This window comes from Tachyglossus aculeatus, chromosome 15 (assembly GCF_015852505.1).
Source record: "Tachyglossus aculeatus isolate mTacAcu1 chromosome 15, mTacAcu1.pri, whole genome shotgun sequence".
Taxonomy (NCBI): Eukaryota; Metazoa; Chordata; class Mammalia; order Monotremata; family Tachyglossidae; genus Tachyglossus; species Tachyglossus aculeatus.
In genome coordinates this window covers 63,515-88,584 of record NC_052080.1, presented here as the reverse complement: position 1 = coordinate 88,584, position 25,070 = coordinate 63,515, and the positions used below count along the sequence as shown (strand labels likewise).

Sequence of the window (25,070 nt, the reverse complement as noted above, 5' to 3'; positions counted from 1 at the left end):
TGGACATGAAAGTGTGGATTTTAGTGATGTCACGAAGGTAGGACCAACAGAATTTGGCGACAGAATGAATATTTGGGTTACGTGATCGAGATGAGTCCAGAAGTACATCAAGGTTATGGGCTCGTGAGGTAGGGCAGATGGTGGTATTGTCTACAGTGATAGGAAAGACGGAGGACAGGGTTTGGGTGTTTTATTCTGGACATATTTAGTTTTTGATATGGGTATAGTTTTAGGGTAAAGTGGGGATTGAGACTGTGAGCCCCACGTGGGACCGGGACTTTGTCCAGCCCGATTTGTTTGTATCAACCCCGGTGCTTAGTACAGTGCCTGGCACACAATAAGTGCTTAATAAATACCACTATCATTATTATCCAGGTTAGAGATGTCCTGAAGGCAGGAAGACATGCAAAGACCCTAGAGAAGGAGGGGAAATGTAGATTTGGAAATCTTCACAGAGTAAGAGCTCAATAAATATGACTGAATGAATGAATGGAAATCATCTGCATAGAGATGGTAGTTGAAACCAGTGGGAATGAGTGAGTTCTCATTCAAACTTACTGAGAACGTTGTAAGTGTTTTATAAATGTTATCATTATCATCATTATTCATTCATTCATTCATTCATTCAATCGTATTTATTGAGCGCTTACTGTGTGCAGAGCACTGTACTAAGCGCTTGGGAAGTACAAGTTGGCACCGTATAGAGACAGTCCCTACCCAACAGTGGGCTCACAGTCTAGAAGATAATGAGAAGATTACGAGATAATACTATTATTAGATCACAGCCTTCTTTCCAGAGCAAAAAAAAAAACAAAAAAAACCCATTATTGTCAGGGAGTTCAAAAGGCCTGAAACGTTTTATGGATTTGGGAGAATAGAACCCCCCAAAAATCCAAAATGAAAAAAAAAAAAAAACCAGCAAGAAAATCATGAATTCAATCTTTTTACATTTTAGTGGCTTTTGCAAAACATTTTTGCAATGGCCAGTGGTCAGAGGTCACAGATCACCGGGTTAATTTGCCTCTGAATTGAGAAATGATTCTCAATGCCCCTTAGGATTAAAAAAAAAAAAAGGTGATGCCTGGGTGTCAGGAAGAGAAAAACCCAAAGAATGGATTACCTAATTGGGTTTTTCACCTGCTGGGAGCCTAATTGAATCCAGCTCTGTATTTGTAGCTGCAGAAGAAAGGAGATTATGCAGAGTGTCAGCATTTCAGACTGTTTGAAAATCCCAATTGCTGGGCCCTATTGAATGGGAAAGGGAAGAAAGAATGTGATGGATTTAGTGTCAGCCCCCGTTAAGGTGGATCAGGAAAAGGATGTCCCCCGGAAACAAACCATTTTTTCGAACACAATTCACTCTCAATATCCACACAGACAATCAGCAGCTGCTGTGTGTGTAGAGGAGACTCCTTCAGAGTTAGAAGACAGGATGAATTCATCCGTGGTATTACTGTGTGCAGACCCAGCGCTTAGAACAGTGCTTTGCACATAGTAAGCACTTAATAAATGCCATTATTATTATTACTGAGCAGTGGAGAGAGTACAATGCAAGGATGTCCCCTGGAAACAAACCATTTTTTCCAACACAATTCACTCTCAATATCCACACAGGCAATCAGCAGCTGCTGTGTGTGTAGAGGAGAATCCTTAAGAGTTAGAAGACAGGATGAATTCATCCGTGGTATTACTGTGTCCAGACCCAGGCTTAGAACAGTACTTTGCACATAGTAAGCGCTTAATAAATGCCATTGTTATTATTATTACAGAGCAGTGGAGAGAGTACAATGCAAGGATGTCCCCCAGAAACAAACCATTTTTTCCAACACAATTCACTCTCAATATCCACCAGGCAGTCAGCACCTGCTGTGTGTGTAGAGGAGAATCCTTGGAGTTAGATGACAGGATGAATTCATCCGTGGTATTACTGTGTGCAGACCCAGCGCTTAGAACAGTGCTTTGCACATAGTAAGCGCTTAATAAATGTCATTATTATTATTATTATTAATAATAATATTAATATTATTACTGAGCAGTGGAGAGAGTACAATGCAAGGATGTCCCCCGGAAAAAAAACACTTTTTCCAACACAATTCACTCTCAATGTCCACACAGGCAATCAGCAGCCACTGTGTGTGTAGAGGAGAATCCTTAGAGTTAGAAGACAGGATGAATTCATCCCTGGTATTACTGTGTGCAGACCCAGCACTTAGAACAGTGCTTTGCACATAGTAAGCACTTAATAAATGCCATTATTATTATTATTACTGAACAATGGAGAGAGTACAATGCAAGGATGTCCCCCAGAAACAAACCATTTTTTCCAACACAATTCACTCTCAATATCCACACAGGCAATCAGCAGCCGCTGTGTGTGTAGAGGAGAATCCTTAGAGTTAGAAGACAGGATGCATTCATCCGTGGTATTACTGTCTGCAGACCCAGCACTTAGAACAGTGCTTTGCACATAGTAAGTGCTTAATAAATGCTATTATTATTATTATTATTATTACTGAGCAGTGGAGAGAGTACAATGCAAGGATGTCCCCCAGAAACAAACCATTTTTTTCGAACACAATTCACTCTCAAGGTCCACACAGGCAATCAGCAGCTGCTGTGTGTGTGTAGAGGAGAATCCTTAAGAGTTAGAAGACAGGATGAATTCATCCATGGTATTACTGTCTGCAGTACTGTCTGCAAACCTAGTGCTTAGAACAGTGCTTTGCACATAGTAAGCGCTTAACAAATGCCATTATTATTATTATTATTATTATTATTATTATTACTGAGCAGTGGAGAGAGTACAATGCAAGGATGTCCCCTGGAAACAAACCATTTTTTCCAACACAATTCACTCTCAATATCCACACAGGCAATCAGCAGCCGCTGTGTGTGTAGAGGAGAATCCTTAGAGTTAGAAGACAGGATGAATTGATCCGTGGTATTACTGTGTGCAGACCCAGCGCTTAGAACAGTGCTTTGCACATAGGAAGCGCTTAATAAATGCCATTATTATTATTATTGTTATTATTACTGAGCAGTGGAGAGAGTACAATGCAATGTGGAAGAGGCAGGCACAGAAATAAATTGCAGCTGGGCCTAGAGTATATATGCGTATGCCGGGGAACCTGTCTGCTAATTCTGTTGTATTGGACACTTCTAGACTGTGAGCCCACTGTTGGGTAGGGACCGCTCTATAGGTTGCCAACTTGTACTTCCCAAGTGCTTAGTACAGTGCTCTGCACACAGTAAGCGTTCAATAAATACGAGTGAATGAATAAATGAATGGACTCTCCCAGGCTCTTACTACAGTGCTCTGCATACTGTAAGCATGCAATAAATACCATTGATTGATCAATCAATCAATCAATATCAGAGAAGCAGCGTGGCTCAGTGGAAAGAGCATGGGCTTTGGAGTCAGAGGTCATGGGTTCGAATCCCACCTCCACTACAAAAGTCTCTTGTGTGACCTTGGGCAAGTCACTTAACTTCTCTGAGCCTCAGTTACCTCATCTGTAAAAATGGGGATTAAGACTGTGAGCCCCACGTGGGACAACTTGATCACACTGTATCCCCCCCAGTGCACATAGTAAGCACTTAACAAATGCCATTATTATTATTATCAATTAATTTTGTGCCAAACACTGTCTTGGGCTCCTGGGAGAGATGAGTTGGTAGAAAGTGATACTTTCTTATAATTTCTAGGTCGCCCTGACTCACTTCCTTTACTCTCAAGTATAATAATTATAGTGATGGCATTTGTTAAGCACTTACTATGTGCTTAGAGAAGCAGTGTGGCTCAGTGGCAAGAGCCCGGGCTATGGAGTCAGAGGTCATGGGTTCGAATCCCGACTCTGCCAACTGTCAGCTGTGAGACTTTGGGCAAGTCACTTCACTTCTCTGTGCCTCAGTTCCCTCATCTGTACAGTGGGGAGGAAGACTGTGAGCCCCCCGTGGGACAACCTGATTGCCCTGTAACCTCCCCAGCGCTTAGAACAGTGCTTTGCACATAGTAAGCGCTTAATAAATGCCATTATTATTATTTATTAAGCGAAGCAGCGTGGCTCAGTGGGTGGAGCCTGGGCTTTGAGAGTCAGAGGTCATGGGTTCGAATCCCTGCTCCGCCACTTGTCAGCCATGAGACGTTGGGCAAGTCACTTCACTTTTCTGGGCCTCAGTTCCCTCATCTGTACAATGGGGAGGAAGACTGTGAGCCCCCCGTGGGACAACCTGATTGCCCTGTAACCTTTCCAGCGCTTAGAACAGAGCTTTGCACATAGTAAGCGCTTAATAAATGCCATTATTATTATTTATTAAGAGAAGCAGCATGGCTCACTGGAAGGAGCCCGGGCTTTGAGAGTCAGAGGTCATGGGTTAGAATGCCGCTCCGCCACTTGTCATCATCATCATCATCAATCGTATTTATTGAGCACTTACTGTGTGCAGAGCACTGTACTAAGCGCTTGGGAAGTACAAATTGGCAACATAGAGAGACAGTCCCTACCCAACAGTGGGCTCACAGTCTAAAATGGGGGGGACGGAGAACAAAACCAAATATATTAACACCTTGAGACTTTGGGCAAGTCACTTCTGTCTCCCCCTTCTAGACTGTGAGCCCACTGTTGGGTAGGGACCCGCTCTAGATGTGGCCAACTTGTCCTTCCCAAGTGCTCAGTACAGTGCTCTGCACACAGTAAGCGCTCAGTAAATATGATTGAATGAATGAATATTCACAAAATAGAATAGATATGTCCCAGTAAAATGAATGAATAAACAGAGTAATCAATACGTCGAAAGGTATTTTGTTCTGGCCGCTCTGGCCGGGCCCGGCCCAGGGTCAGCGCTGGGGTGAACGCCACGGTTCCCGCCGCGGTCCGGCCGCTGGGGGGCGCCGCTGGGGAGGAGGGGCGGGCGCGTGCGCGCTGGGGGGGGCTGGCGCGTGCGCGCTGAGGGGGGGCGGGCGGGCGCGCGCGCGCGCGCGCGCGAGCCGCCGGAGCCCCTCCCGCGGGGGCGCGCGGCGATGGAGGAGCCGTGCCCCCGGGCCCCGCCCCCAGCGCCCACAGCCCCGCCCCTCGGCCCTCAGCCCCGCCCGTCGCTGTATATATGCATAGATGTTTGTGCCTATTTATTACTCTATTTATCTTGTACATATCTATTCTATTTATTTTATTTTGTTAGTATGTTTGGTTTTGTTCTCTGTCTCCCCCTTTAAGGCTGTGAGCCCGCTGTTGGGTAGGGACTGTCTCTACGAGTTGACAACTTGTACTTCTCAAGCGCTTACTACAGTGCTGTGCACACAGTAAGCACTCAATAAATACGATTGATTGTTTGATTGATCGCCCATCGCTCCCAAGCCCCGCCCCTCGCCCCTAAGCCCCGCCCCCGGCGCAGGCCCCGCCCCTGCACCCTAAGCCACACCCCTCAACCACGCCCCCTTCGCATTAAGCCCCGCCCCTCGACTCCCAGCCCCGCCCACCAACACCCCGCCCCGCCCCCTGTGCATAAAGCCCCGCCCCTCGGCCCCGCCCCCGGCCCCGGCCCCGCCCCTCGGCCCTAAGCCCCGCCCATCGCTCCCAAAACCCGCCGGGCTTTGGAGTCAAGAGGTCGTGGGTTCAAATCCCAGCTCCGCCCCTTGTCAGCTGTGTGACTTTGGGCAAGTCACTTCCCTTCTCTGGCCCTCAGTTCCCTCACCTGGAAAATGGGGATGAAGACTGTGAGCCCCACGTGCGACAACCTGATTACCTTGTATTTACAGTGCTTGGCACATAGTAAGCGCTTAATACCAACATTAGTATTATTATTATTCCTAAGCCCCGCCCCCTGCGCAGGCCCCGCCCCTGCGCCCTAATCCACACCCTCGGCCCCGCCCATCGATCCTAAGCCCCGCCCACCCACCTAGGCCCCGCCCCGACTCCAAGCCCCGCCCCATCATCCCGAACCCCGCCCTCTACCCTAAGCCCCGCCCACCACCCCAGCCCCGCCCCCTCCTGTAAGCCCCGCCCTCCGGGGGCTGAAGCCCCTCCCCGACCCCCTGCCGCCTTGCCTTACCTCCTTCCCCTCCCCACAGCACCTGCATATCAATCAATCAATCAATCAATCATTCAGTCGTATTTAGTTGGCAACATCATATAGAGATGGTCCCTACCCAACAGTGGGCTCACAGTCTAGAAGATGAGAGAGAGAGAGAGAGAGAGAGAGAGAGAGAGAGAGGAGAGAGAGAGAGAGAGAGAGAGAGAGAGAGAGAGACTCAGTGGAAAGAGCCCCGGCTTTAGAGTCAGAGGTCATGGGTTCGAATGCTGCTCCGCCACATGTCTGCTGTGTGACCTTGGGCAAGTCACGTCACTTCTCTGAGCCTCAGTTCCCTCATCTGGAAAATGAGGATTAAGGCTGTGAGGCCCCATGTGGACAACTTCATCTCCTTATATCCCCCCCAGCGCTTAGAACAGTGCTTTGCACATAGTAAGCGCTTAACAAATGCCATTATTATTATAATATGTGTACATATATATGTATACACTTGCATATATATATGCACACATATAGGTATGCATGCATATACATATATATATATATGTATATATATACATATATGTATATGTTTGTACATATTTATTACTCTATTTCTTTTACTTTTACATATTTATTCTATTTATATTATTCTGTTACCGTGAGCCCGCTGTTGGGTAGGGACCGTCTATGTTGCCGACTTGGACTTCCCAAGCGCTCAGTCTAGCGCTTCGCACTCAGTAAGCGCTCAATAAATACGATTGAATGAATGCATGAATGGATACGATTGAATGAATGAGTGAATGAATGGATACGACTGAATGAATGAATGAATGAACGGATTGACTGAATGAAGGACCCCAAGCCCCGCCCCTCCGCCCGAGGCCCCGCCCTCCTACGCAGGCCTCGCGCCCAAGCCCCGCCCCCGACGCAGGCCCCGCCTCACACCAAGCCTCGCCCCTAAGCCCCGCCCCACCCCAAGCCCCGCCCTTCGCCGCTGACCCCGCCCCTCGCTCATAAGCCCCGCCCTAAAGCCCCGCCCCTCCGGCGCAGGTCCCGCCCCCCGCTCCCAAGCCCCGCCCTCCTTCAGGGGCCCCGCCCCACAGCCCTAGGCCCCGCCCCCGGGCCCTCCCCCTTCCCTAAGCCCCGCCCTCCGGCACAGGCCCCGTCCCTCGGACCTAAGCCCCGCACCTTGCTGTGAGCCCCGCCCCTCGCCCCTAAGCCCCGCCCCTCCGATGCAGGCCCCCGCCCCTCGACCCCAAGCCCCTCCCCTCGTCCCTAAGCCCCGCCCCTCCGACACAGGTCCCGCCCCTCGACCCCCAGTCCCTTCCCTCGCTCCTAAGCCCCGCCCCTCGCTCCTAAGCCCCGCCCCTCTGACGCAGGCCCCGCCCATCGACCCCAAGCCGCGCCCCTCGTCCCTAAGCCCTGCCCCTCTGACGCAGGCCCCGCCCCTCGGCCCCGCCCCTCACCCCTAAACCCCGCCCCTCGGCCCCAAGCCCCGCCCTCCGGCGCAGGGCTCCGCCCCTCAATCCCGAGCCCCGCCCTTAGGCCCCGCCCCTCGCCGTCCCTAAGCCCCGCCCCGTCCCTAAGCCCCGCCCCTCCGGTGCAGCCCCGCCCCTCGGCCCTAAGCCCCGCCCCTCCTCGGCCGTCAGTCCGTCCGTCCGCGCGGGGCCGCCGCCGCCGCCGCAGTGCCGCGCGCTCCCGCCCTCCCTGCTCCCGCCCGGCGCGCTCCCGCCCGGCGCGCTCCCGCTGCCCGCCCCCGCCGCCCCCCGCCCCCCGCCGTCGCCATGAGGGAGCAGAGCGGCCGGTAAGCGGACCCCCCCCCCCCGCCCCCCGGGGGCGGACGCGCGCGCGCGCGGCGGAGCGGGGAGGGGGGGCCGGGGGGGGGGGAGGTGCGCGGGGGCGCGCCCGCCCCAGCAGCCGGGTGGGGGGGGCCCCGCCGAAGAGGCTCCGAGCCCGCCCAGCATCGGTCAGAACAGTGACGGGGCATCCGGTAAAGCGCCTCCTCCGTGCCCGACGCTGTGCTGAGCGCTGCGCTGGAGACCCGCCGGGCGGGCTGGACCCGACTCTGGGGCCCCACCCTCATTGGAGAAGGGACCAACCTGAGGGCCAATGAAGAAGACTAGTCATAACAGCGGTGGCATTTATTAAGCGCTTACTGTGTGCCAAGCGCTGTTCTAAGCGCCGGGGAGGTTACAGGGCGATGGGGTGGGCCCACGGGGGGCTCCCAGTCTTCATCCCCCACGGTCCTCCAGCCCGTGAGCCCGCTGTCGGGTAGGGACCGTCTCTAGATGTTGCCAACTTGTACATCCCAAGCGCTTAGTCCAGTGCTCTGCACGCAGTAAGCGCTCAGTAAATGCGATTGAATGAATATGTTGCCGACTTGTACTTCCCAAGCGCTTAGTGCGGTGCTCTGTACACAGTAAGCGCTCAATGAATACGATTGAACGAATGAATGAATGAATCCCCATTTTAAAGATGAGGCGACTGAGGCTCGGAGAAGCGACTTGCCCAAAGTCACCCAGCTGACAATTGGCGGAGCCGGCATTTGAACCCGTGACCACCGACTCCCAAGCCCGGGCTCTTTCCACTGGACCACGCTGCTTCTCGGAGAATAATAACCATAATAATGACATCTATTAAGAGCTTACTATGTGCCAAGCACCGTTCTAAGCACCGGGGAGGTTACAGGGTGATCAGGTGGTCCCTCGGGGGGCTCCCGGTCAGTCCCCATTTTACAGAAGAGGGAATTGAGGCCCCAAGAAGTGACTTGCCCAAAGTCACACAGCCGACAGTTGGCGGAGGCAGGATTTGAACCCGTGACCACTGGCTCCCAAGCCGGGACTCTTTCCACTGAGCCACGCTGCTTCTCGGAGAATAATAACCGTAATAATGGCATCTGTTAAGCGCTTATTATGTGCCTAGCACTGTTCTAAGCGCTGGGGAGGTTACAGAGGGATCAGTCTTAAGTGAGGTGACTTGCCTAAGGTCACACAGCAGACAAGCGAGGGAGTCGGGATTAGCACCTTGTATTTCCCCCAGCACTTAGAAGGGTGCTTGATACATAGTAAGCGCTTAAGTATCATAATAATAATAATAATAATAAGAAGAAGAAATAGTTTCCCATTACTCTCTGTCTGCCAGGCGTGGGCTCTAACCACTAGGCAATGCTGCTTTCCCCCAACTGCCTTCCTGGGGGGTCTTCTTTGCCTGCCAAACCCAGGCCCGTTCACAGCAGAATCGGAGCCCCTCAGTCTCCCGGACGGGGGCCAGTGAAGAAGCAGCTACAAATATTGTTTGGCCTTACGTAATTGTAATAATAATAATTAGCTGGGACTTAAGTAGTACGTGTCAAGAACCGTAGTTAAGTGCCGAGGTGGAAACAATAGCAACAGGTTGGATGCAGCGTGGCTCAGTGGAAAGAGCGCTGACTTTGGAGTCAGAGGTCCTCGGTTCAAATCCCGGCTCCGCCACTTGTCAGCTGTGTGACTTTGGGCAAGTCGCTTAACTTCTCTGTGCCTCAGTTACCTCAGCTGGAAAATGGGGATTAAGACTGTGAGCCCCACTTGGGACAGCCTGATCACCTTGTAAACTCCCCAGCGCTCGAAACAGTGCTTTGCACATAGTAAGCGCTTAATAAATGCCATTATTATTTAGAGAAGCAGCGTGGCTCAGTGGAAAGAGCCCAGGCTTTGGAGTCATGGGTCATGGATTTGAATCCCGGCTCTGCCAATTGTCAGCTGTGGGACTTTGGGCAAGTCACTTCACTGCTCTGGGCCTCAGTTCCCTCATCTGTAAAATGGGGATGAAGACTGTGAGCCCCCAGTGGGACAACCTGATCTCCTTGTAATCTCCCCAGCGCTTAATACAGTGCTTTGCACATAGTAAGCGCTAAATAAATGCCATTATTATTATTATTATTATTATGCAGCCCCTGTCTCGCGTGGTGCTCATAGTCTAAGAGGGAGGGGAGACGGGTCCGGAGATGTTCAGCGACTTGTCCAAGGTCTCAAGGGGCCGAGGGGCCGGGCAGGGATTCGAACCCAGATCCTCTTCTTCCCAGGCCCATTCTCAATCGGTTGGATTTATTCGTTCGGTCATATTGACTAAGCACTTACCGTGCGCCGGGCACCGTACTAAGTGTTTGATTAAGTGCTGACTTTGTGCAGGGCACTGTACTAAGCTTCTAGACTGTGAGCCCACTGTTGGGTAGGGACTGTCTCTATATGTTGCCAACTTGTACTTCCCAAGCGCTTAGTACAGTGCTAAGCGCTCAGTAAATACGATTGAATGAAAGCGCTTGGAAGAGTACAACAGACCCCGTGTTGTACAGAACAACAGAGACATTGAGACATTTCCTTACAGCCTAGAGGGGAAGACGGACATAAATATAAATAAGCATTTTGAAAGATTGGTTCGGGGTTCGACGCTACCTGGGGCGTATCCAAAATTAATCGTGTAGTCTAAGTGGATTTGCAATCCGGTCTCATTCATTTCCTCTTCCAGCTACAGTCGTGTGGGTCTTTTTGCTCTTCATGAGCCCGTTTTTGGGTGGGGATCGTCTCTGTCCGTTGCCGAATTGTACTTTCCGAGTGCTTAGTACAGTGCTGTGCACACAGCAAGTGCTCAATAAGTACGACTGAATGAGTGAATTCAGGGGCCAACGTATGCAGGTGCTTCGTTTCACCTTCCTTCTCCCAACTGAACGGGCAGCCTGCTAACTTAACCCGCTTGCAGGCGTGTGGGTCCGTTCTTCTGAATATTTCGTTTGCACCCCCCAAGGCCAAGGAGGGCTGCTAAATGCCAAGTTTTCTCTCCCAAAGGGTCCGATCTCCACACAAAAGGATCACTGGGACCCTAGATGAAGAGAAACCCTAACCCGCAAATCCCCTGAGAAAATCCCCCTGTCCGTCTCCCCGCTTATTCTTCCCCCTTTGATTTGCCTCATCCCCGGAAGAGCCATTGTAAGATAGAAAGGCGCCCGTCGACAGGAGATGTGTCTCAGAGGAGGCGGAGAAAGCGGATTATAACGAGGCAGTTGCCGTTTCTCGGAATGGGACCCGAAAGGTGTTCCCCTTTGGATTGCCCGTTGCTGTTTTGTCCGTCCCGACGATCCATTGTAAGATAGAAAGGCACCCGTCGACAGGAGATGTGTCTCGGAGGAGGCGGAGAAAGCGGATTATAACAAGGCCGTTGCCGTTTCTCGGAATGGGAACCGAAAGGTGTTCCTCTTTGGATTGCACGTTGCTGTTCTGTCCTTCCCGACGATTTCACGAAACCGTTTCACAAGTCACCCAGGGAGTGCGTCCATCGCAGCTCCGAGGCCGCACCGTAATCTTGTGCGCCGTTTGAGCCCGGAGGTGAGGGAATGTTTAATCGCGTTGCTGGAAATGCGGGCGACCCAGCGCACTCGGGAGGAGGACTTTAATTTCTAATAACAATAACGATAGCATTTATTAAGCGCTTACTTTCTAGACTGTAAGCCCGCTGTTGGGTAGGGACCGTCTCTATATGTTGCCAACTTGTACTTCCCAAGCAATCGATCAGTCGTATTTATTGAGCGTTTACTGTGTGCAGAGCACTGTACTAAGCGCTTGGGAAGTACAAAGCACTTAGTACAGTGCTCTGCATACAGTAAGCGCTCAATAAATACGATTGATTGATTGATTACTATGTCCAAAATGCTGTTCTAAAGTTGTCAGCAGGAGAGTTGGAAGTGGCCTTCACCCTCCCGCTCATCGGGCTCTATACCACCTTTCTGGGAGAGAGTAGGAGAGCGAGAATTGGCTGAAATCCGTAGGTGATTGAGAAGGTGGCGTTGCACGTCTGAATCCTGACCCGGGAATCCGAATCCAGGCCGGTGGCGTTCTTGGCACAGACGCGGTGCTCCCGGAAAAGGCTTTTCTGATGGCTTTGGAAGGGAGAATTTGAAATCGTCAGGGGCTGGCCAATTAGCAAGAGGCCAGAGGACGCATTTCCATCTGTCGTTTGCCTTGGTAAAAGCTGACTGTGCTGGGTTTTCAAAATCCCGGAAGCGGATGTACGTTCATTCACTCATTCAGTTGTATTTATTGAGCGCTTACTGTGTGCAGGGCACTGTACTAAGCGCTTTGGTAGTACAAGTTGGGTGCTTAGCAACCCAGAAACTTTTCTTTCCCTAGCACGCGGAGAAGAATTGTGTCAGTTTAAGCCCCGGTTTGGCCAGTTCCAGCTTTATTACCTCCCTAGAGCATCTTTATGCCTTGTACCTTGTAATTCTGAGGGGAAAAAAAGCCCCAAAACAAGACCTACGTCAGCAAGATTTTATCTGAGCTTGAAAAGACGGCTGTGTGGCTCTGGTGAGGCTGAGACCCCCCGCCCCCACTTAGCTGATTTCACCTGCAAGCTGCCGTCTTGCCCTGGAATGCAGATTCCCCAGGCTTCTTTGCTCCCCTCCCTCCTGCTTCCAACCTTTGACCTTCTCTGCTCCTCAGCCCTTCCCAGGAGCGGGTGGCGGAAGGGAAAAAGCAAAATTACAAAATCCAGTCCGCGTGCGGCTCCGGTGAGAGGTTGGAGCGCTGCGGGAACGCGAGGAATCACCCACCTCTGTGAGCCGGAGAAGCCAGATGCCCGGTCAGACCCCCAGGAGCGATGCTCAGGGGAAGGAGAGCGGCCTCGCCGGTCTTTATCCGCCTCTGGAGTGAAGACGTCGGAGAATCCTCACCGTCCGTCGGTCGTGTCTCCCCATCTCGGCTTGGGCCCGAAAGCCTACAAGTGACCAAACTCGCTCAGGGGGTAAAAAAAGTCACCGGCAAAAAGTGTCGGCCAAACTGAGTGTTGGGGATAATTTACGCCTCCTATTTTTTAGGGCAGTTTAGGCAGTTTCCCGCTACCCCAGTTTGCACACTTCTCCTCCTCTCAAACCAACCTACTAGCTGGGTCTGTTTCTCATCTCCCCATCGATTTCTTGCTCTCATCCAGCAGACGGCTGCTTTCCCCAGCTTCCAAGCCTTTCTGAAATCCCACCTCCTCTGGGAGGCCTTCCCAGAGTAATCTCTCCCTCCCCTATGGCTTGCCCACTTCGGCGGTTCCTCTCCCCTAGACTCCCAGTGTCATGAGATCAGGGACCGCAGACTCAGGTGTCCTCTCCCGAGGGTTCGGTGCAGTGCCGTTTAATCAGTGTTTGAGCCCTCAATCGATACTGTCGATTGATTGATGTTTGCGAGTCAGGTGTCAAAGGTGAGATCGTGTACTTACAGTACTAGTTAATGGAGCTGAGAAATGTCTTTTGCAGCCAGCGAAGCATACTTTATAAAGACATTAAGTTCCTTAGCTTGTTTATTTTAAGAAATCTTGATAACGTCGTCGGGTTCCTAAGAACTCATTTATTCTTTCATTCAAACTCCTGCCCTACAGACGTCCACACTACCGTTGGCCATGGAATTTAGAGGAGATTCCAGGGATCCTTGGTGGGTTTTGTCCCCTCTGACGTCTTGCCCCTCTGCCTTTGGTCTCCCGGGCTTCTAGCCGTCCCGTTTTCTCCGTCCCCCATACGTGCACTTGGATTTGCTCCCTTTATTCACCGCCCCTCAGCCCCACAGCACGTACGCCAGTTTCCGTTATTTATTTGTTTAGGGTAATGTCCGTCTCCCCCCTAGACCGTAAGCTCGTTGTGTCAGGGAAAGTATGTACCGACGCTGTTTTGATGTACTGTCCCAGGCGCTTAGTATAGTGCTCTGCACACAGTAAGCACTCAATAAACATGACTGATGGATTGATTGATGGTCCCATCCTTCCTCTTTCTGATGCCCCAAGTTGTCGGCTCTGAGTGCTTCGGTGTAAGATTTATCGGTCAACCGACGGTGGTTTTGGAGCCTTACTGTGCACGGGGCCCTGTACCGAGCAGTTGGATGAGTATTCATTCATTCATTCAATCATATTTATTGAGCGCTTACTATGTGCAGAGCACTGTACTAAGCACTTGGGAAGTACTAATCGGCAACATATAGAGACGGTCCCTACCCAACAGTGGGTTCACAGTCTAGAAGGGGGAGACGGACAACAAAACAAAACATATTAACAAAATAAAATAAATAGAATAAACGTACAAATAAAATAAGTAAATAAAGAGTAATATAAGATAAATAAATAAATAAATAAATAGAGTAATACACATGTAAGAGCCCGCTGCGGGACAAGGCCTGCGTCCAACCCGATCTGCTTGGGAGCCACCCTGGCATTCATTCATTCATTCAATGGTATTTATTGAGTGCTTACTGTGTGCAGAGCACTGTAGTAAGCGCTTGGGAAGTACAAGTTGTCAACATATAGAGTATGGCACAGCAGAGTCGATAGACGCATTGCCTGCCCACGAGGCGCTTCCAAGTCCGTCCCACCAGGAGCGGTTTCTCATCCCCTTCCCATCTGGTGGCTGAGGCGCCCCACGCCCTGGCGATTGGCGAGAAGGGCCGAAATGACTCTGGCGTCGGTGTGGTATTCCTCGAGGGCGCGTGCGCATGCGGGCGGGTGTTCCCACGTCCCCACAAGTGTACATGCCCTCTCTCCATCCGGCTCCTCTCCCCACCGCCCCTCGTTCGCAGTCGGCATCTGAACACAGCGTTGCGTCCGAGCTTGAGCGGCATCTGTGTGCAATTATTCCTACCTGTTTCTGACCGGGCAACGCTTTTCAGCTGAAGCGAAAGAGGTGCAGCCTCCCTCTACACCGCGTGTCAAGTTAAGAAACTCCTTGCCGTCGGCTTTAAAGCATTCAGTCACCTTGCCTCCCTGATTTCCTGCTGCCCACTGTGTTTCTCTAACTCCAACCTACTCACCGTACCTCCATCTCGCGTATCTTTCCACCGACCTCTGGCGAGAAACGCCCTCCCTCTTCATATCCCACAGATAATAATAATTGCGTTTTTTGTTAAGCATTTACTATGTGCCAAGCACTGTTCTTTGCTCTGGGGTAGGTACAGGATAATCGGGATGGACGCAGAGAGGCAGCGTGGCTCGGTGGAACAAACGCAGGCTTTGGCGTCAGAGGTCGTGGGTTCAAATCCCGGCTCCGGCACTTGTCAGCTGTGTGACCTTGAGCCAGTCACTTTACTTCTCTGTGCCTTAGTTACCTCATCTGTAAAATGGGGATGTAAAATGGGTTCTCCCTGATCACCTTGTAACCTCCCCAGCTCTTAGAACAGTGCTTTGAGCATAGTAAGCGCTTACTAAATGCCATCATTATTGTTATTATGGGGCTCACAGTGTTATTCTCCATTTTACAGGTGAGGAAATTGAGGCCCAGAGAAGTGAAGTGCCTTGCCCAAGGTCACACAGCAGACACGTGGCAGAGCAGGGATTATAGAACCTATGTTCTCCGACTCTTAAGCCCGTGCTTTTTCCTCTAGGCCCCGCTGCACTCTCCCCACATTCAAAGCCTTATCGAAGGCCCATCTCCTCCTCCGACTAAGCTGAAATTTCCTTTCTCCCACTCCCTTCTGCGTCACCCTTGCACTTGGATTCGTCCCCTTTATTCACCCCCCCTCAGCCCCACGGCATGAGCGTCCGTATCCGCGGTTTATTCATATCAACGTCCGTCTCCCCCGCTAGGCCGAAAGCTCATTGCGGGCAAGGAACGTGCTTGCCAAATCTGTTATATTGTACTCTCCCAAGTAAGTGCTCAGTAAATAATAATAATGATAGCATTTATTAAGCACTTATTACGTGCAAATCACTGTTCTAAGCACTGAGGAGGTTACAAGGTGATCAGGTTGTCCCACGGGGGGCTCACAGTCTTCATCCCCATTTTACAGATGAGGTCACCGAGGCCCAGAGAAGTGAAGTGACTTGCCCAAAGTCACACAGCCGACAATTGGTGGAGCCGGGATTAGAACCCATGACCTCTGACTCCCAAGCCCGTGCTCTTTCCGTTGGGCCACACTGCTCAGTTAGTTACTGAATTAGTCAGTAACTAAGTTACATTATATATGAATATATATATAACCCATTTACTGAGTAACACATTTTTGAAAGTATTCAGTTCTTTTTGAATCACCCTGTATTCATTGAGCGCTTAATTGGTGCCAAGATTTAACCCCTGCACAGTGTAGCATCACTGATTCTGTGCCCGCGAGAACCTTCTCCCCAGCCCTAACCCAATTACGGTTTCTCTCGAGGAAGGTAGGCCAAAGGTTTTAAGCCCCCAAATCCTTGTCAGTGCTGCCCACCCTGAATGCTAAAAGCAGTTTCCTTCTTGCTTTGTGTTCTAGCCACGAGAGTCAGACGACGTGCTGGGACCACCCCAAGATGACCGAGCTCTACCAGTCCCTAGGTAAGGCGAGCGGGAGACCCTTTTGATCCGTGCTGACGCACGCCAGGGGATTCCGGACACTGGGATCATCTGGGGCAAAACCTGTTTGCGACCCCCTAGGGGGGACGATCTGGGCTCGATGACCAAAGGCGAGAAGCCAGACGGCTGCGGCCGTGGACGGTCGACCCGGCGGTAATCCAGTTTGCCATCAGGGAATCTGTGGGTTGGGAATACGCCAGATGTGGTTTGGTTTGTGGGGCTTTTTTTGTTTCTGTGCCCGGAGGCTCCGGTTGACCCGGGTTTTCTTTAAAGAAAGGGAAAGGCTGTGGTGTGCTTTTCCGAGTGGATTTCTAAGGATCGGAAAACCACAATGTAGCTTTGGCTACATCTCCTGGGTTTAACAAATCTGTGGCCAACTTTGGACGAGGCAACTGCAGGGGCGGGGCCCTGGGTGTGTCTGTGTGTGTCCATTTTCCCCACCACGTGTCGTCTGCTTCCCGGTGGGAGGGAAGGAATGCCCTTCTCCCCTTCTCCTTCCTCCCCACCTGGCGGGCCGGTGCCCTCTGTTCTCACTCCGTCTTCCGGGTTACCGCCAGAGCCACCGGGCCCACGGGGTAGGCTTCACACTAACTTTGTGCCTGGGCACAGCCCAGGTCCTAGCTGGGCCCCGTCAGAGCCGCAAAGTAGAACGGGGTCGCCGACGGGAGGGATGTGTGGCGAACCGGCCGCCAGGCTGTTGCTACGGGGTCGATGGCGGCCCGGGGCGGGCGCCGGCCGAGGGTCACGGGCCGCGGGAGCCCGGAGGCGTTTCCTGATGGGTCCAGTGAATGAGAATGAGGAGAGATGTGAAGTCCCCGGGGTCTCTGTTGGTGATGGTTGAGCCGTTTTGTTGCCCGGCTCGGGTAGCCCTGTCCACGCGGATGTGACGTCGGGTTTGGAATCCGTGTCCGGAAAGATCGGCCTCCAGGTCTCTCCCCTGCCGGGTACCCGTCGACACCCTACAGCTTCCCGTCCCCCTCTTCTGGCCTAGACGAGGACCGGCCTAGAATCTCCCTGCCTGTCGCATCGACCCAGGGAAATCCAGCGAGACGGACGAAGCCTTTGACCTCCAGCTAGGGTCCTCCTTCTCTTAATAATAATAATGATCATAATAATAATAATTGTAACATTTGGTAAGCGCTTGCTATGTGCCAGGCCTATACCAACCACTGGGATGGATACAGGAAAATTGGGTTGGACGCAGTCCCTGTCCCACGAGGGAGTCACAGTCTCCATCCCCATTTCACAGATGAGGGAACCGAAGCCCAGAGAAGGAAAGCGACCGGCCCTGGGTCACACGGCAAGCACGTGGCAGAGTCGGATTAGAACCCAGATCCTTCCGACCCCCAGGCTTGTGCTCTTCCCCCTACGGCCGTGCCCGGGCGGGTGGTCGGGCAGTACTTGCCGTCCCCTCAGGAACCTTCGAGAACAGGCCGTCAGGCTCCACTTCCTTTCAGTCCACGTCGTGCCCGGTTACGCGAGAGCGTCTCCTTCTGAAATTGCCGAGTCGGGGAGCGCTCCGAAATTCTTGGAAAGATTAACTTCTCTCAAAGCTCCAAGTGGGGAACGGGCTCTCTAGGCCGGCTTCTTGCCACCACGGTCTGCGCTACGGGTCTGAGCTGTGTCCCGAGGTCCTCCGCCCCCATCGGGGCTTCCTTCAGGCCTCCCGCTCCCACATTTCCAGTTAATCGGGATGGGGGCATCCCCGGTGGCCCCGGGGCCGTCGGGAGAGTGATCGCCGCGATGGCGGGAATTCCCTCCCTCAGGAATGCCGTCGGGCACGTCTGCTTTCTCCCAGAGGGCTTCACAGACCTCCTCCCACCTCCTCGCCCTAAGGTCTGTGCGTGGCAAAGAATGCCCCAGAAAGTTTCGTGCTTCGTTAAGGGCCACGCGGTCCGTGGAAATGCATCCAGGACCTCACACGTCCCATCGTCTGTTCAGCGGCGACCTCGTTAAAAAATCAACTCGTTTAAGGTTAGCTAAAACCAGAAAGCGCCAACATCGTGCACGCTCTTTACTTTTCTCAAAAGCCAAACCAAATGTCATTTTATTGGAACTCCTCCACGTTAATAGTCCCGGGAGTTGTCGACTTGTCTCCAAAAGCTGCCCAAGTGCATTTCTGTCCAGACCTCATAAACCTACAGCCCCTTGAAGAAACTTTTTAAGATGGGCAGTTGTGTACAACTTGAGTCCTCCCAATTTAGTCCCGTTTCCTCTTATTTAAATCCATTAGCTTTAGGTGCAGTTATGAGAAAAATGCAAGGCATTTAAGAAGTTGATCCACAGGGGGAGGTTTTGCAGGTCAAGAGCAGGTAATCTAAATCCTTTACTGTGTGCTTATTCAAACATTCCTAATGATTTTCTCATGCGGTATGTAATTCCAATTTCCTCTGAGAATTTCCCAAGAGCAGCTGTTTCTCTGTAAAGTTATCCAAAATAGTGCAAGCGCTCCTTCAACATCAACTACTGGTGGGAAAAGGCATGTAAACCTTCCCCTGAATGGGACGGACCTTGATTTAAAAATCTGAGGGGAAAGGAGTGACCTACGATCGAGGGACTGGGCCTTTACCAGAACAGCCAAGAGCCGGTAGAAATCATTTGAGAACATTTTGTCTTTTGCCTTGCCAGAAAATCAAATGGGCCTTGAACGGGCCACAGATTTTTTTTCCCCGATTCCCAGAGACACGCCACGGCCGACACAGTCGGGCCCCCGACAGAGTCCGGAAGCGTTGGATGTGGGAATCTTATCGAATTTTGTTTATCGAGGTTGGATTCCTCCGGGAAAGCAGGCAGCTGCCGTTTGTTCTCGGACAACCGTGGCTTCTGAACCTAGTGGGGCAGATGGGATTTTCCCTGGGCTGGGGGTGAGGAGGGGGTGCTTACGCCACACCCCGAGGATGTCGGCCTCCTCAGCGAAGCATTTCCACTTGCCGAGATCTCTGGGCCAGCGGCCCCTCGCTGTAGTCTTTCAAACAAATCTTTCACTCCTCGAGACACCACATCGCTCAAATGCCTGCAATCACCTTCATCCCCCTAATTCTAAACATTTCCGGGCACACCAAGGAAAATCTCTCCCGAAGAGATTGATGATTTTTCGTAGCCAGCCGAAGGCATTCGAGATGGTCGGTCCAGGTGCTTTGATTGCACTCCCTTTCCGTATCGATTAGGTTAGCTGAGTTTTCGTCAAAAAGAAAATCCTGCTTTGTCTTCCCTGCATGGGGCATTCCCGAACTGGCCCGGCAGCGGCCTTGGGAACGATCCGATAAATCACCGTCCTCATCCCTTTGGTCCCCAAACCTCCGTCGGGTTCTTTGCTGCTTGCTCTGATGAGGAATAGATATAGAAAATTAGAAAAAAAATCACCAGTTAAGAGCGTTCAAAACAGGCGAGACAGTGCGGGGGGTCAGCGTGTCATCCGAGGGCCCGGGCTCAAACGGTCCCGGTTCAGGTTGGGTTTTGAGGAGAACCAAGCGCTGACCGCCGCCGGCCACCCGCGCACCCCGGGGAGACTTCCCCGCCCCAGGCGGTCTTCGCCACGCACCGCGGGCGGCTGCGTAGGGAGTGACCCGCGAGTGATGCAGGAAGTGCCGACGTGTAACGGAGCGGAACCAGCGATACGGGGAATTGAGCCGTCCTTCCCACAGTCTCCTCGGAAGCACTGCGTGGCCCTCTCCTGGGCCCGCCGTCCTCCTCCCAGTCACCGTGGAGATATTGCCAGGTGCCTCTTTGGGCTGCCGGCCTGCACGGGTGTAGCGAGGACTCCGCTGCCCGCCTCGGGCGCTCGGCGGGGGCGGGATTCCCTCCATCCGAGGGCCCTCCGGTCATTCCCGTCGTGGAGGTGGATCGGTCCTGGCCGCCAGCCGGAGGGAGTGGCCGTCCGACTTCCCGACAGCCGTCTGGGCGCCGGACCGCCCGGTCCGGTGAGAGCGGAAATCGTTGTGGTTAGTGACCGAGCGGTGGCCCACGAGGTGTCCACAGCCCAGAGAACCAGCCCCTCACCCCGCTCCCTCCCTTTTCTTCCTGACCCCGGGGGACGATAAGACAACCTTGGGACGGTGGATGGAGAGTAGAGTAGCCACATTCTGGGGCCAAACACTCCAGTAGTTGAGGCCCAGGGATGACCTTGGGAGGGCAGGGTCGGTTCTGCCAATTCTATAATAATAATAATAATTATGATGGCATTTATTAAGCACTTTCTATGTGCAAAGCACTGTTCTAAGCACTGGGGAGGTTACAAGATGATCAGGTTGTCCCACGGGGGGCTCACAGTCTTTAACCCAATTTTACAGGTGAGGTAACTGAGGCACAGAGAAGCGAAGTGACTTGCCCAAAGTCACACAGCTGACAATTGCCGGAGCTGGGTTTTGAACCCATGACCTCTGACTCCAAAACCCGGGCTCTCTCCACTGAGCCACGCTGCTTCTCTGTGCTCCCGAGTGCTTAGGACAGCGCTCTGCACAGTGGAGGTGCTCAGGAAATACTGTTGAGTAATAATAATAATGATGGCATTTATTAAGCGCTTACTATGTGCAAAGCACTGTTCTAAGCGCTGGGGTAGATACAAGGTAATCAAGTTGTCCCACGTGGGGCTCACAGACTTAATCCCCATTTTCCAGATGAGGGAACTGAGGCCCAGAGAAATGAAGTGACTTGCCCAAAGTCACACAGCTGACAAGTGGCGGAATTGGGATTCGAACCCATGACCTCTGACTCCAAAGCCCGTATTTACTGCCTTAGGGCAGGAACCACGCCAACTCCCACCTGATGGATGGAACACAACCTGGGACTGTGCTTCCTTTAGATGCTTGGGCCACCAGAAATCCAGAACCGGCCCAGACCGGGCCTTAGGGAAGGCGGCCCTCCATAAAGCCGACCAGCCGGCCGCTCCCCCCTCCCTATTGAGGACCTGGGGCCCGAAGCGTTTCTTGGCATTGTCCGATTGAGGGCTCTCAAGGTGACGTCTCAGAGGCCAGCTACGGCGGAAGCCGATCGCTCCCCCAGCCGGGGAGCGCCTTCCGCCGCAGTACAGGATGCTCCATTGTCTTCCCCGGGAAACTCCGCCTCGGCAGAACTTTGGAAAGCCGTGTTGAGGCGGTGGGTCGGACGGAAGCCTCCCTCGCTGGCACGATCCCTCCCGTCATTGGCCGGTTCTGAGTCGGTGGGCCCGCTCTGGCGTTCCTGGGTCCGGCCGGCCAGCCTTCAGTCTGTCAGGGAAGCTCCGTCTGGGGAATAACGAGAGACCTTCCCCAGCTAAGTCCTCACTTCCTCTTCTCCCACTCCCTTTCACGTCGCCTTTGCACTTGGATTCGCACCGCCTATTCACACCTCCCTAAGCCCCACAGCACTAGTATTTTTTAAGTGATGTTTGTTAAGCCCTTACTACGTGCCAGGCTCCGTTTTAAGCGCCAGGGTAGATACAAGGTAATCAGGTTGGTACAATCCATATCCCACTTGGGGCTCAGTCTTCATCCCCATTTTACAGTTGAAGCGACTTGCCCAAGGTCCTTCCGAATCCCCGAAATGTGTTCTGTCATCTAGGCCACGCTGCTTCCATATACACCTAAGTGCACTTACGTACATACGGGTACTTTCTATTAACGTCCGTCTCCCCCTAGAGAACGTAAGCTCGCTGTGGGCCGGGACCGTGCCTGCCAAGACTGTTTTATTGTACTCCGTCAAGCGCTTGAATACACTGCACAGCGCCCAATAAGTGGCGAATAAATCCAATAGATTGATGGACTGATTGATTTCCCCACAGCTGACCTGAACAATGTCCGGTTCTCGGCTTACAGGACTGCCATGAAGCTGCGGAGATTGCAGAAAGCCCTCTGTCGTGAGTACTTCCGCCCTCTGGGCACCTTCTCTCTTTCCCCAACGTCCACCGCGGGCAGCCGTGTCCGCTTTCCCGGCCCGGGCCACCCACCTCCGTGCCGGCCTTTGGAATTCCTCGCCGCCCGCCTCGGCTTCCGTTTCCAAACTTCTGGTGATTCCAAAACTACCGGGCGGCATTAATCTTAGCCCGAACTGGCGTCGTCCAGCTGAAAGTGCCCATTCTTCCCGACTCCGTCCCTTCCCCTCTTCAGGTCCGGCGCATCGTAAGTGCTCACCCAGTGTCACACTTACCGTTGAGGTTCTCACAAAGTGGTTTCATTGCTTCGCTCCGGGCATCCCGCGTGGCACGTTCAGTACTGAATCGGAGCAGAAAATTTTGCCGAGCGGAACTTGGGTGGGTAGTTTGCTGTCCTGCAGGAAAACATTGCTCTGAGGCCTAGCCCCTTTTTGGCAGTGACTCGTTCCAGGAAAAGATCCAAATCTAGAGGGATAATAGTAATAATGGTGATAAGAATATTAAGTGCCCACTATGGGCTAGGCACTAGAACAGATTTAAGATAATCGGGTCGGGCACGGTCTCTCCCAAATGAGTTCCCGGTCTTAAGTTGCGAGGGGACAACAGGACTCGAATCCCTATTTTCCAGATGAGAAAAATGAGGAACAGAGAAGTCAAGCGAGTTGGCTCAGGTCATAAAACAGAGAAGTGGCAGAACTGGGCTTAAAACCCAGGTCTCGTCTCTCTCAGGCCTCTGCTCTTTCCACTAGGCCATACTGCTTCTCTAGACTTTAAGCTCGTTGTGGCCATGGAGTGTGTCTGTTTATTGTTGCATTGTACTCTCTCAAGCGCTTAGTACAGTGCTGTGCGCACAGTTAGCTCTCAATAAATGCGATTGAATGAACGAATGAATTCTCATCGAAGTCAGTGAAGACGTCTCCAGTTCTCCCCCTTACTCTGTTCTGAGAGAGAGAAGGTATGTAGGGAAGTTGTAAGTGGGGGGTCTAAGACAGGGGTTACTAGTTTCCCTTGTGGAAAAAAACCCTTTCCCAAACAGGTGTCTTAAATAAGTTGTGTGTGGGGGGGGTCTAAGATGGGTTACCAGTTTCCCTTGTGGAAAAAAACCCTTTCCCAGACAGGTGTCTTAAATACTTTTCATATCCACAGCTGTCTTGGGGATTCAAAGAGAGCGTGAGGGAGAAGAAAAGACCAGGTATCTCTGGGGGCCGTATTGCCACTCACAGTGGAATCATGAAGAATGGGGATGGAGTCCCATTCTTCCTTCAATTTGGTCCCGATCTTCCCACCAGGCTGGATATTAGCAGGGGAACCCAGCTGCTGCCATAATTCTCCTTCTCAGCCCGTCTTGATTTTAGATTCCATCTTCTGTCGATGCTACCACAGGGTAGGCGCTAAATAAAAACAATCGATTGATCGATTGAACCAGCCTCAGCAGACTTTTACAGGGATTACTTGTTCGGACGTGATTATAATCATCATTATAATAATGATGATTATAATCATCATTATAATAATGATGATGACAGTATTTATGAAGGGTCTCTTACGTGCCGAACAGTGGGATAGATTCGAGACCGTCCGACCAGACACAGTCGTCCACCACCTCGGGGCTCACAGTCTGAGAGAGAAGCAGCGTGGCTCAGTGGGAAAAGCCCAGGCTTTGGAGTCAGAGGTCATGGGTTCAAATCTCGGCTCTGCCCCATGTCTGCTGTGTGACCTTGGGCAAGTCACTTAACTTCTCTGAGCCTCAGTTACCTCATCTGTAAAATGGGGATTAAGACTGTGAGCCCTATGTGGGACAACTTGATCATCTTGTATCCCCCCAGTGCTTAGAACAGTGCTTTGCACATAGTAAGCGCTTAACAAATGCCATTATTATTATTATTAAGTGGGTATTCTGTCCCGATTTTCCAGAAGGGCAGCCAGGCTCAGAGAGGTTCGGTAACTTACTTGGAGTCAAACAACAGGTCACGGGCAGAGCTGGGACTAAAACTCGGGTCTCCTGTCTCCCGGTCCCCCAGGGTCTTCCCACCAGGCTATACTGCCTCCTGGCCGTGTGTCTGGGTGCTTGTGTATGTCGATGATTGCGTGTGAGAAGAGTTGAGAATTGCCGCGATTCAGTGGCAGGAACGAATGGCCTGAAAAGACAAATTCCTTGCTGCTCAGTAGTTTGGGGAAACCTTTTTCTCCTCTTCAGAGGGCCTTTTGTTCAGCTGTGGGCCTGAACTCTGCCCGGGCATGCGGAGCGAGTGTAATGAAGCAGGGATCCTCCTGCCTGGGCGTCCTGGGCGTCGACAGATAGAGGAGGACTCATCCGAAGCAGGCTCGTTAGAAACCTAAGCGGGAGAGCCCGAATGTTTTCCCTTTACCTCGCTTGCCATTTTACTCTTCAGGAATTTCTTCCTTTCAGGGAAACTGCCTTCGGGAGCGTTTTTTCCCCCCTGAGTTTTCGCAACTCTAATGAGACTCATTCCGAAGCGGTTTCTACCTGGAATTAGAGCCGAGGCCCGTGGTCTCAGGTCCCAGAAATAAGCGGTCTTCATAAATGTAATCTGCGAGTTGATCGGTGAGCCGTGCGGAGGGCAGAGAGTCAGTCGGCCGAGGGATAGGTGCCCCGCTATTCATAAATGGCAGAGCTGTCCCCTCAGGAGCATCCGCGGGAAAAGAATCGGGGCCTTTAGTAAGTGCGTATTCTGGGCCGAGCTAACGGTTGGCGCCCGTTCAGACGTTGAATTGCAGAGACGGGAGCCTGCATGGTTTGACGATGTCTGCGTTCGGCTCCTGGCCCCCTGCGGTAAACTGCCTCTCTGCTCTCCAGTCCTTCCCCTTGGTGACCCCCCTCTAAGAGCACTGAATCTCTCGGTGGGAGCAGGACTGCTTTTCAGCTACTGCCAT

General features: G+C 52.2%; 1 protein-coding gene across 8 annotated transcripts in view; it reads left to right on the top strand.

Annotated features, from left to right (window-relative positions):
* The window catches only part of DMD (dystrophin), a 553,630-nt gene that overhangs the window by 490,909 nt on the left and 37,651 nt on the right, over nucleotides 1-25,070 (top strand). For 6 of the 8 annotated variants that reach the window (XM_038757062.1, XM_038757063.1, XM_038757065.1 and 3 more), the window contains 2 exons: nucleotides 16,248-16,309; nucleotides 22,086-22,160. In XM_038757062.1, coding sequence (XP_038612990.1) covers nucleotides 16,248-16,309; nucleotides 22,086-22,160 — 137 coding nt within the window. Of the gene's footprint in view, nucleotides 1-7,788; nucleotides 7,814-13,404; nucleotides 13,455-16,247; nucleotides 16,310-22,085; nucleotides 22,161-25,070 lie in introns of those variants that run through there. The other 2 variants (XM_038757067.1, XM_038757066.1) reach the window with 2 other exon arrangements.